Below are 13,123 nucleotides of genomic sequence, written 5' to 3'. Positions count from 1 at the left end.
CACATGAGGAGGCACCCTGGGGTTATCTGAAGAACCCCCAGTGAATAACAGGTTTCGTGATTTTTCATTCCTCTTACCAAAGCTGTCAAGCTTTGTTCACGCCATGCGACACTTGTTGAATTGCTCCAATCTGGACTCACATCTATACTCCCAACAAGTGCTTGCCTTTTCTCAGTAAGCAGCCACAGTAGTAGTTGTGCAATCTAGTTCTTCACTGCTTCAGCATTTTTCTCTCTCCCATTAAGCTTTAGTAAGAGTGTTGGCAGGTGGTGTTTACTGTGGAATTGATGCTCCTCATGCATTCAAGGGTTGAGTCTTTCTTTCTTTCTTTCGCAACATCCATATGTTGTCAATGGCATCAAAATGCCAGCCTGCATTTTTATCCCTCACTTAATCAAGGTTTAAAAATTCCGTAGAAAATCTGATGCTAAAAATAACCTGTTACCGGTGGCCTGCGTGTGATATCTGAATGACTCACTTTGCAGAATTAAGCGCCTGTCTAGAAGCACCATCTTCCCTTAAAGCAAGCAGAGGCAGATCTGACTTTTTCACCTTTGCTGGATTCTGAAGAGGATAAAAGAAAGGGGGGGGGGGGAGAACCTCTTGCAATGGGCTCCATGACAAAAGGTGGCTAGATCTCCACCCACCTCACACTAATAAGGGACGTAAAAGGTCAGTCATGTGGTCCCCAGAGCATAAATATAAAGGACAAAGGTGGTCTAGCTATGCTACTTTCCCCTAAACCTTTTCACAGTATGGATACTGGTTATTGAAGCTTTCAACTTCCAGCCTATTGGAAGTGTCCTGCAGAGTTTTAAGTAGGCAGGAAGATGAAAGCTTCACACACATAACTTGGCTTCACTTCAGTGGTGGGAAAGTAGGTAGCAGGGCTGCTGAAAAATAGGACTGTGGTCCAACATCCTTAATAGTTGCACAGAGGAAGAAATGCGAACAGGGATGTAGCACACCTGCTGAAATTCCCTCTTATGCAGCTCTTACAGGTGCAAAGTTCTGCCCTCTCCTGTCTTGACACAACCAGTTCAAGCCATTTATGACTCACTCCAAATGGTGGCCCAGCATGGATTAGCTGGGGCATTAAGCCATTGATAAATTCTTTGTTTTTCCTTTAGTAAGTCATATGCAAAAAGGAAAAGAAGATGCAAAGAAACTTCTGGACACCCATTGCCGATACCTGCCAAAATATGTGGTGTGCCATGCAGCAGAGGTATCACAGCAGGAGGGCTTAATAATTTGTAGACCTGCAACATGGACGAAGTCTTTACAGATTAGGCATCAACCTCTTCATTGATTCAAATGAGTTTAATCTAACGGTGAATTTCCATCATCCTACAGCTCAAGCTGTATACAGAATACAGCACATTAGGAAGAAGACCAGAGTGAGCAGGTATGAAATTGGTCCGAAAATGTTTTTCAAAGTGACAACTTCAATATCACACAGATGTACAGCGGTGGACAGGGAAGGAGGGGCTTTAGCTGAGGCACATGGGAGAAAGGGGCTTTCTAACCACCCGTGACAGGAAATGGCTGTGTGTGCTATTTTGCTTGATTGCTTTAGCTAATTCCCTACACTTTACAGAGAAATATTCTGTACCAGCAAGAGGTTGCAGATGAAGCCGTCCACCTTGGGAGGAATAATGTCCACAGAGCTGGCAATCCATGTTATCTTAGTGACACAATTAGCTTCAGCCATTAGAATAAGGTAACATTGTCTAGTAGGGAAAAGGCAGACTCGTTTGATTTAGTTCTGTTAACTCCAATAGTAAAAGGACAGTTTACATGAAAGGAAATACAGGCCAATAGCATAAAGCAATTGCACACTAGCCTATCACCATAATGTCACCTGCTACAAGACTCTAAGTCATCCTGGCTGGCCCTTTGCATTATAAACCAGGTACACAGATCAAGCACATTTGTAGGCAGAGATTGGAAGGTGAACACAATCACCTTCAGCAAGATTCCCTTCCATTCAACTCAACTCCCAACTTCCCGATAGCATGCTAGTGACTGTTCTGGTATCTGATTATGCTACTTGCGAGAATACCGTAATAGGGTGCTGAAGGCCCAGTGAGGAATCAAAGGCTGCTGGGAGCGTATCTTGCATGGTAGGATGACTGAAGATGGAAACCATCATGGGATGCAATCTTTTAATTTCTCCTCTATAGTGGAGTAAGCCAAACAAAGTGGGCACAGAGTTGAGCCCAGCAGGGGGCAAGAGGGTTTAAAATCAGAAGGAAGTTGACCCTGAGGAATCAGCATTGAAGAATTGCACTCATTCTTTCAACTTCCCCACCATCACCCCCAAAATGTCCCCACTAACGAGCAACAGGACGTGGAACTTTCTGCCCCTGCTGCACTCTCGGTCTCCCTCCACAGTAAACTAAGCCAGGGCAATGTGGTTGGAGCCTGTGCTTAAAATCAAGATTCTGCACCAAGGTAAACCTGAATTCTGTGAGCTGTATAGATCATACAAAGTACACAGATTTGCATGTATTTACTTGCTTTGAACAGGCAAATAGAGCTATGCAGAAAACCGAAGCCTGGGTTACTAAAAATCTTTCGCTTCTCCTTTGGCTTCTGAGATTTCTGCAAGACATTACAGACATGCTTTCAAGAGCACAACTGCGACATTAAGAATTAGAAACTTGATTTTAGGAAAATGAAAGCTGAGGTTTTAATGTGCTGGAGTCTGTTGTCCAGAATCAAATTTGAAGCTTGCTAGCGCAGCCTCAAAATCCAGACTGCCCCAATGTTTCACTGCTTTACTGCAGAACACGCTATCTGTGCTTACTGCAACACACACACACACCCTCTCCAGCCTATAGTTTTAAGACTTGGGAATCATGGTGCTCCATATCCAAATATTGCACACTATCTATCAGAGCCTCCTCCACCCCCCCACTGCCACATTAACTACCCCTCTTCTGCCAAAATTTACACAGGAAGTCAGTGTTATAGAGTTAAGAACGGAACCCAAGAGACTTTGGATCCAATTCATGGAAGGGCTGGAAACAGAACTGAGTCCTGCCTTTTGCCCGAAGGAGAGCTCTGGTCACTTGCAATGCTTTTGGTCAGATAGCCTCCAATATGTTAAGGACTAAGTCTACACTTTAAAACTCAAGCTTTATATAAGCAGAGAAGTGAAAGATCCAGACAGCATTTTGTGGCCACAGTGAGATTCTGGTCAGGCAACAGAGGTAGTTACAGTAAAGTAGGAGACTCAGTAGGCAAAACAGAGTTTCAAGTCCACAGCATGATGGTGTCTCCTAGCACAAAATCCATACAGCTACTAAAGTTTGGACATAGCCCTGTGAAATATGTAAGAGGCAATGCAAGCAAAGAGGCACAGAGGAAGTTAACAGTGTATCTGGGAACAGAAGCTGCTACTCTCTTTCCAGAGTAAAGGCTGAAACACATATGGTAAGCCTTAAAAGCAAGCCCTCCCAAATCTAGGACAGAACAAAAAGCCCTGACTTTAAAGCAGGTTGCACTGCAATTCAAGACAAATAGGCTCAAATTTGTGTTAAAAGGAAAGATCAACCAGCATGAATCCAATACACACACAAGGGCCAAAAAAGAATGAAGGAAAAAACAAACTCCAAGTTGCTTCAAGAAGCCAAATATCCTTCATTTCAGGAGAGACTAAGTGGCAATTTCCTCCCCATACAAAATGCTAGACAAAACCCTGGCCCTAGTTCACCTGCGGCAGCAACTTTTACAAAACCCTTTGGTACCCCTTTAAGAGGCAAAGCTGGAATTCTCTCCCTCCAACACCTGTGGGTCGGGACCTTCAGTTCTTTCTTCAAATAGCCCCCAACTTCTGTGTTTCGGTCTCAAAACAGAATTGCATGAGCCTGGTAAAAGCTGAAGTTGAAATAGGGGAAGACTGCAAATAAGACGAACATCCCCTGAAAGTAAGTAGGAGGCTGCAAGTATGTTCAGGAAACTGCCCTGTTCTGAATGCGTAAGGAGGCCCTGAGCCCTTGTGCTGATACACTAGAAGAGATGTCTGCTATAGCCTCCTGGCCAAAAAGACAGAAAGGGATTTGCCTTTTTAAGAATGCATACTCAAAGGGTAACTAATCTGTGTTCAGTGATCTCAATAACCCTTTGATACGTGAAACTGCTGAGAGTACTGTAGTAAAAAAGGTGGGTTTCCTCATTCTTTTCACATAGGTTTATGAGCAGAGTGAAACTTCTAAATCTGTCTTCCCCAACCTGATGGCTTCCATGTTTTTTCCGACAACAACTGCCAACAGGCCATGCCAACCTGTATTAGAGGAGGCCAATGCGAGTTGTGATCCAAAACACTGGGAGAGCACCAGGTTGGGGAAGGGTTACTAATCAACATTAGAAACCCAAGTAGAGAACCAGGTAATAGTAGCTATCCCAAACTGATCACATATAAAAGGGTATCATAGCGGTTGTGTGATATGAGCGACAGAGCATTTATATTGGATGCAGCTCACAGCACCAGGCAAGAGTTTGCCAGTACTTTTAAAAATATGTAATATCTATCCATATATAATGAATCTCAGGAACATTCGTAGGAAACGAACCAATAGTACTCAGGACAGATTTCGCCAAACAGCCTTGCAGAAAGGAGCAACATAACTCTGCAGCATTTATACCCAGGATATTTCCATCAAGGACCGCTAAGGGGAGATGTTGCCTCCATCAAACTTCTTGCACTCGTAAGAGAATTTGCTTGGGGCCCAGGCACAGCCACGCTCACACCAACAAGGGCTGTTCTCAAACTCTTCCCTATAGGTGCACATTGCCCCTTTCTCAACAAATCTCTGAAGTGCCAAAGCTCAAGCCCAGGCAGAACCCCTTACTCACCCTTCTGTGAGCTAATTTCTCCCTAGCAGAGCAGGGCAAGGAGGATGTTGTCAGCACTGAAAATGGGAGGGTTTTTTTGTTTTTGTTTAGAAAGCTGCCCTCCAAAATAAAAAGCAAACCAGGAGTGGAATATGGGGATGGAGTTCCCAAACCATCATCTATTCCTACGTGAGATGCGCTCTCTTAGCATGGTAGCTAGCAGATGTCGCTGCGAAAGCTGGGACATGTGATGGAAACAACAAAACATTAAGACGAGATGGTGATTTCCAAGTGGTAGATTTGAATTAATAAATGTTGCTGAAAGTCAATATTACCTGGGCTCAGTGAACTATTCTGTCTAGCTTGCAATGCTTGGCTGTATTATGAATCAAGTGTTGTTTCCTCCTGAGAAGTTCCTCTCCGGCTTTGTATGTTAAACAGGACTCTTGAGTGTGCACGGCCAGCAGTCGGCAGAAGAAGTGCCAGAAGTCAACTGCTGTTTAGTAGGCACAGAAGTTCTTTAATGTTAACTGCTACTTCATGATGAAACAAGCTCTCGTTGATTGCTGTAATCTACGTGACCAAGCCCACCCAACCAAGCAGCCTTTCGTTTGGCAAGTGTCACCTCTACCTGGGTCAATCAATGATCCTGACTGTTTCTTGCAAGCACGTTAGAAGGCTCTCCCCCACACACACCCCCTGCGTATCTTGACCTGAAACCCTCCCTTGGCCTCAGGTGAGTTTGTTCAGGGCACGTGTGTGTGCTTGAATTTCTGCCATGGCTGGCACTGGGGCAGGTGAAACCATTTTACAATTCCCAGCAAGGGCGATATAACAATGCACCTATGCGTTGCGCTGTCAGCACACATATGCCAACGTTATGAGCTGGAGAGAATCTGGGGGGCCAAAGCAGGCGAGCTTTCCTCCCAAAAGCTTACACATTCAGAGCTGGTTCCATTATAGAGCCAAGCGGAATTTGCCCAGCACTGAAGTTTGAACCGCCAAACCTTTACAGTACATTATTTTAGAGAAAAGATGCAAGACGGTGGTGCAAAACAGGACAAAGGAGGTTTCCCCTTCTGGGTTAGGAGTTCAAAACATTGGGTTTCAACAAAAACACCAGAAGGGCAAGCCATATCTTTGGAAGATTTTTGTTGTTGTTGAAGGAAGGAAGGAAGGGAAAAATCACAGGCATTTGTTAGGTCGGGAAAAGGCCTTTTGGCTTCTGTGGCTGCAACACCTATGGATTGCTATTCGGGGGAAAGCCTATCTGCTCATTTTTGCAGGCAGTTTGGGAATCAGTGGATAAGCACATGCTATCGCAGAGACTCCTCTGCCCAAGTCTCGGGGCCAACAGCGTCTGTTCTATTGGACTTGGCCGTCTTTCTTTCTATCTCTTTCTCTGCCCCTCCCCTAGAGCTAGCCAGTGTCCAAGTGTCTGCATGAATGATACTGTGTCCTGAAGGGTGCAGAAGTACTTCTGGGGCTTTCGCGGTCTAGGCTCAGAGCTGGCATATGTCGGTGAACATTAACTCTACACCCATGAAGTTGGCAGTGCTGCTGGGCTGTCCCAGCTCCACTCGCGGAGCTAACAGCAGGGCTAGCAAGCGTCTTGAGTCACTGGTGGAGCAGAGCCCTGCCCCATACAGGGCTGGCAGTGGTGGTGTTTTTTTTTCCTTTGAGGGTGGGAATCTCCTTGCCCCCCAACTCCTAGAGCTAGCAGGCATTGGAAACATAGTCAAAGTCCTTGAAGGCATCTTGCTCTTTTTGGGTGAGGGGCCGCGATTCACGGGGCGGCGTCAGCATAGCCGCTTCGGCTGTGAACTCCTCGTCAAAGTTGCTGATGTCTTCGCGCCCCTTGACTACTGGCACAAACGGTGGCTTGATCTTGCGGGCCAGCAGGGCTTCCCAGTCAATGCTCTGTGGAGATAAGAGAGGAGAGAGAGAAAACCAACAGGGACTTTTGATAAATATCCCATGGAGGGCTGTGAGAGAAGCTGCATGGTACTGGAATGATACAGCGGACAATGCAGTAGGAGCAGCAATATAGACCAGCACACATTTAAAGCAGTACCATACTGCTTCGGTTATTCCCAAATAATCATGGGAGCTATAGTTTGTTAAGGGTTCTGAGAGCTGTTAGGTGACCCCTATTTCCCTCACAGAGCTACCATTCCCAGAGTTCACTGGGAAGAGGGACTGGTTTTTGGACTATTCTGGAAACAGAAGAAGAAGAAGAAGAAGAAGAAGAAGAAGAAGAAGAAGAAGAAGAAGAAGAAGAAGAAGAGGAGGAGTTTGGATTTGATATCCCGCTTTTCACTACCCGAAGGAGTCTCAAAGCGGCTAACATTCTCCTTTCCCTTCCTCCCCCACAACAAACACTCTGTGAGGTGAGTGGGGCTGAGAGACTTCAAATAAGTGTGACTAGCCCAAGCAGCTGCATGCGGAGGAGTGGAGACGCAAACCCGGTTCACCAGATTACGAGTCTACCGCTCTTAACCACTACACCACACTGTAGATCTTTTGAGGCGTCTCCTAGCAACTCTCAGGACCCTTAAGAGACTCCACCTCCCTTAGGAGCCAAGACTGTTTAAAGAGGTATACGCAACAACAAAACCCAGTCATCAAAATATATAAATCTTTGTTACTAGCAAACCAATTTGATATACAGTGGTACCTCAGGTTACAGACGCTTCAGGTTACAGACGCTTCAGGTTACAGACTCCGCTAACCCAGAAATAGTACCTCAGGTTAAGAACTTTACCTCAGGATGAGAACAGAAATTGTGCAGTGGCAGCGCAGCAGCAGCGGGAGGCCCCATTAGCTAAAGTGGTGCTTCAGGTTAAAAACAATTTCAGGTTAAGAATGGACCTCCAGAACGAATTAAGTTCTTAACCCGAGGTACCACTGTACAGGGATTGAGGGGGGAATGGAATAAAGAATGAGATATCTCAGTTTCAACCACACAGTGGAAAACTGTTTTAAGTGCTATAAAAAAGGGTGTCTCTGGACCTTAAATTGAGGCTCATACAACAAAAAATATTATTTAGAATATACTTGACCCCATTACGTTTGTTTAAAAAAGGGCTACCTAAGGTATCTAACTGCTGGAGATTCAATAGGGATAATGCTTCTCTAAAACATATTTTTTTAGCGTCCTATATTGAAAGATTTTTGGCAGAAGGTAACTGAAACTATCAACAGAACTGTACAGAACAGCCTTACATTTACAGAGCAAAATATCCTTTTGAATTATATGCCCAGCACATGGAACCTTACAAAAGGACAATATGAGTGTACTTTCCGTGCCCTTACCACGGCAAAAAGACTGATACTAATGGACTGGAAAAATAAAAATGCATCTCCCTTCTACAACTGGATTGAAGACTTGTAATAGGTTAAGATCTGGTGAAGTACAATAACAACTTTGTAAAGAAAGAAAAAAGTGGCACGATACTGCTTTAAATGTACAATGCAGATGAGGCCTGGGGCACTCTTTCCAAATGGTGCCTGTTCCATGCTGCTCCATTGCACACCACTAGGGAATGCCATTGTGTGCACAGAGAAAGCAGCAGCTACTTCCCTGGTACAGGTTTGATACAGGAAAACCGCTAGCTAACAATGCTGGTTTTTTTTTTTTTTTTTAAACACAGCATGTGTTTTGAGTGTTTCACATAATGGGATAATGTATCCATAATCCTTTACAGCTCTAACATGACAAGAGCCAGACTTGAGTCTTGGGGACAAAGACAAGGTCACCACAAACACAAGAGAAAGACAAACATGTTTATCACAGCTTTTGAGGACTGGAGTGATCTTCATCAGATGCATGGAGGCAAGACTCTGGTCCATGAAAACTCCACAATAAATTTGCTTGAGCCTTTCAGAAAAGGACCCACAACTCTTTTTCTGTGACAGATTAACACGGTTGCTCCTCTGGAAGAAGTGGGGTACAGTGGAACCCCAGGTTACGCACACCCTGGGTTGCGGATGTTTGAGTCCACAACCTGGAAGCATTTTCGGAGCATGCGCAAAACCGGAATGCACAGAACGCTTCTGCGCACTTCGCGCATGCGCAAAGCGCTCAAATAGCGCTACTTCCAGTTTTTTGGGGTTTTTTCGTGTGTTCAGGATACGCACGCACACGTTATGCATGGCAACCCGGGACGGATCGCGTGCGTAACCTGGGGTTCTACTGTAATCACAAAAGCACCATCCCAGCTGTAATATTAGGCTGCCACATAGTCCCAATGAAGGCCAGGCCCACAGTGGGTGCATTTAGATGCCAGGAAGCTGGGGCAGAGGCTCTCTCAGCATTACCCTGAAGGAAGAATCTGGGAGAAGCAGAAAGACAGACAGAAACTGACCCTGAAGAATGGCTGCTTCTTCACGTCCTCAGCATCTCGCTCACTAGAGCCCAAGCGACGTTCTGGGTTTCGCCGCAACAGCTGAGTGGAGAGAGAAAGAGAGAGATCATCAGCACCAGGCTTCCCTGTGAGCAAGCAAAGCTGCTGTTAACCCATTCCTACCCTCCACAGTCCCTCCCAAAGCCTGGGGTGACAGAGGAGAGTGTTTGGCTCATCTTCAGCCCATACTCAGGCCTGGGGTGGGTTGAAAGAATTTGCAAAGAATGGTGCTCCACTGTGCTCAAGGCCCCCAAACCCTCCCCTTGTTCTCTTCAGCCTACACTCCCTTAAGTAGGAACCACCCCCACTCCCAACCCTATTTGACTCTGGCAAGCCTCCAGCCCAGACTGGGGGGAAAGCCCCTAGACTCACCCGGCGCATGATGCCGATGGCCTCCGTGGAAAGGAAACGGGGGTAGCGCACCTCGTCATTGACGATGCTGTCAAATACTTCCTCTTCGTCGTCTCCAGGGAATGGGGACTACAAAGTCAATCGAGGCAGGATCAGTGGATGAAGGACATCATTGATGATGATCTGGTCCTCTGGGCATCCCTTAGGATGAACTCCAGGACACCCTCGCTTTCATCTGTGCTGGACCACCACCCATGCCCCAGTGAGAATAAAACACCTGGGTGGCTCACATGGCCTTGTATAGGAAGCTCTTCTCAAGTCAGTGCTAGCCCACAGAACTTCCAACCTTGCTCTTCCTATGCTCTTGTGGAGAATGAGGCCTTGGGAACGGCTGCAGTTCAGTGGGAGAATATCTTGCTTTGCAATGGTTTAAATGCTTGACCTAGCCAGGTGGGACTTGGAGAGACTCCCAGGGAGCCGTGGCAATTACTGAGCAAGATGGGCCAATGGTCATATGTCACTCAAAACATCCAAGTTCTTCTGCACTCTCAATCTCTCTCTCTCTCTCCAACCTCTCTGCCCCCAAACCTACACACACGTACACACACACACACACCCTATGCTTCATTGCCAATAATAAAATCCATTCTTTGCAAACTAGCACTCAACTCACTGTTTCCCACAGTCAAACAGGTGGGACTCACCTCCCCTACAAGCATCTCATAGATAAGGACCCCTAAGCCCCACCAGTCGACGGCTCTTGTGTATGATGTGTCTGTCAACACCTCAGGAGCCAAGAACTCTGGAGTCCCGCAGAAGGTGCTGGTGCGGTCAGCATAGCCCATCCCTGGCAGAGCAAAAGAAAGTGGTTATTAACACGTTCCCCCACCAACAGCCCTCTGCAAAGTGCCTGCCATGGAGGGACAAACATCTGGAAACATTCGAGGGGGACTTTGAAATAAGGGATAGATGAAGCACATTCTCCTTCAGGGTTTGTTGGATTTCACATTACAGTGGGGAACTGGGCTAAGAAAGCTTAAGCAAAACAGACCATTCCTCCCCTCTGCATGCTCCCCACCATCCAGGTCTTTTGGGGATCATTGTAGATTAGTTTAGTGCCTACCAGGGCAGTTGTTTTAGTCTGGCATCATTTCTACAAGGCTGTACTTGGTTTGCATTTTGATTTAGAGCAGGAGTGATCAACATTTTTCAGGTTGAGGGCCAAGGGCTGCATGCCGGCATGCACACACATTCGGACGCATGTGCACACCCGTGGAGCACATAGTGCATACAGTCTCGGGGGTGGAGAGAGAAGATGAAAAGCAGCCTGCACACATCTATGCACACACACAGAGTGAGTTTGGGTGTGTGCGCGCACACACACACACAAAACAAAGCAGGCACACACACACACACACACACTCAGTTGAAGGGGGGACAGACTGTCAGATCCAAATGTATCTCTCCCCACCCCCCAGTATACTATAAAAAGGGGAATAAATGCAGGGGGCGAGGGAAGAAGTGCTATTGCACTTCCTGCAGCTTGGCACCAATGAAAAGACATGCATTCTGCAGCTTCAAGCTTTGGCTGCTCTCGAGATCGATAGCAGAGATTATATCTCTTCATTAGGTGTCAGCGTGAAGCTACAGGAAGTGCCTGAGACAAAAGTTACTGAGAGCTGCAGAATCACTCTGTCTAAGGAGTTTTAGTGATGTTTAAGGACCGCAAAGACTTAAGAAATAATTAAGTGCAATAACTGTGCATCCAAGAAAGGCCACAAGGTAAATCTGCAAAATTCGGGGGGTGGGGGGGTGGAGTGCTTTAACAAATTCTGGAAAATCCTGAAAATGTCAAATGTCGGGTGGGGGGGTGGGGTGGAGAATAGTCTCTATGGCCATTAAAATATCTTACAGCCTGCAGGCTGTGGGTTCACTACCCCCAATTTAGAGGATCCTATGCCTACCATGGAGGTATCCATCTCACCCCAGACAATCACCTTCTTTGCAGAGGCCGAAGTCTGCAATCTTCACAAAACCCTCTGTGTCCAGCAGTAAGTTATCCAGCTTCAGATCCCTGCAGGGCAAGAGAATTTTAGGCAGATAGAACCACTGCGTTCTGCAGAAACTATTAGCTAACCTCACTGAAAGGAGCTAAAGGGTTAACTGAAGTTGCACTGTAACACAGGAATCCTGTATCATATTCCACAGCTCTTTGTTTGGCAGGAGACACCACGATTATCCCACCGTGCATAGGCAGATGAACAACACCCTGCTATGCTATAACACATATCAAGCAGCACAGAGCAAAAAGACAACACAGAAGAGTGTAGAAGAGACTCTGGGAGGGGAGGAATTTACCAGGATGGCGGCCCACATGGCGTTACCTACCTGTATACAATTTTGTGGTCGTGAAGAAATTGCAGCCCCAGCACAACGCAAGCAGCATAAAACCTACAGAAGGCAAGAGAGGGAGAGACCATGACCAGCCCTTCTCTGGTTAGTCAGTAATGTCTAACTAACTGTATAAAGGCTTCAAGAAGAGAAGTGTGCAGGAACAGGCAAAGTAAATCGGGCTGGAAAGCCAGACTCGCCACCCACTGCATCCCTGCCTAATCGGCTCTCAGTGTGCTGGCAAGAGAGCAAGTGACCCCAAAACAGCAATGGGAAAGATGCTTACAGGACGCCACTAGCCCCTTTCCATCGTCTGCCCTGTGGCTCCCTCTCCCTGACCCATAACTCACGTGGCACGTGGCTCTGTGAATACATCCGTGTGGATGTGCATCATGAGGTCTCCGCCTGCTGTGTACTCCATGACAAAGCAGACATGCTGGGGTGTCTGGAAGCAGGCGAAGAGGTTCACTAGGAAGGGGTGTCGTGCATGGGTCACAATCTCAAAGATCCTCTTCTCGCACATCAGGCTAGTAGGGAAGGGGGGGGGGAGAAACCATGTCAGGATGGGTGACAACCACACATTGCCTGGCACTCTAAAAAAACAGGCTGTTGCCTTCATAGTTGCAATTTGTGCATGCCCACCTCAGTGCGTGTGTGTGTGTGTGTGTGTGTGTATCCACATGCATGGCTGTCTCACTGAGAAGACACACAGCTGTCAAGGCAGATATACCACATCGGAACAGTCTTCCTCTCAGCTCCCACACAATTCAATGCATACATGCATTTTGCGCTTATGTATACTGGGGTGTGTGGAGCCTTGATGCTACTGGAGGCACATGTGTAGCTGGCTGGGATAAAGCGTTCCCACGGAAGTGAGCAAAGGGACAGCTGCAGCATGGGAGCCATGGCATTTAACTGGCTAGAACTGCTCCCTCCTCCCCTTTGGGGGACCTTGGGAGTTGCGCAAGTCCATGGCTGCTCATGAGAAGTAACGTGCTTTTTCAACTCCTGTGTACAAATACCATTTCTCTTGCATACGCACACACACCTAATCTTTCTGGCCAAGGCAACAGGAATAGAGCCTAGTATGGGGATGCAGACTCAGGTCTTAAGCACTATTATGGCATCAAAACCAT

At 46.6% G+C, this 13,123-nt stretch overlaps 1 protein-coding gene across 2 annotated transcripts in view; it reads right to left on the bottom strand.

The window, feature by feature from the left end:
- Positions 1–6,116: 6,116 nt before the first annotated feature.
- Positions 6,117–13,123, bottom strand: part of PKN1 (protein kinase N1) — a 28,325-nt gene continuing 21,318 nt past the window's right edge. For both annotated transcript variants that reach the window (XM_033139683.1, XM_033139684.1), the window contains exons 16-22: positions 12,338–12,514; positions 11,985–12,047; positions 11,594–11,670; positions 10,301–10,443; positions 9,618–9,725; positions 9,207–9,287; positions 6,117–6,759 (exon numbers count right to left, since the gene is read on the bottom strand). In XM_033139683.1, the coding sequence (XP_032995574.1) occupies positions 6,556–6,759; positions 9,207–9,287; positions 9,618–9,725; positions 10,301–10,443; positions 11,594–11,670; positions 11,985–12,047; positions 12,338–12,514 (853 nt within the window). In that variant the 3' untranslated portion in view covers positions 6,117–6,555. The remainder of the gene's footprint in view (positions 6,760–9,206; positions 9,288–9,617; positions 9,726–10,300; positions 10,444–11,593; positions 11,671–11,984; positions 12,048–12,337; positions 12,515–13,123) is intronic.

Source organism: Lacerta agilis, chromosome 2, assembly GCF_009819535.1.
Source record: "Lacerta agilis isolate rLacAgi1 chromosome 2, rLacAgi1.pri, whole genome shotgun sequence".
In the NCBI taxonomy this organism is placed as follows: domain Eukaryota; kingdom Metazoa; phylum Chordata; class Lepidosauria; order Squamata; family Lacertidae; genus Lacerta; species Lacerta agilis.
Note: the sequence above shows the minus strand (reverse complement) of the source record. Positions and strands in the feature narration are given on the sequence as shown.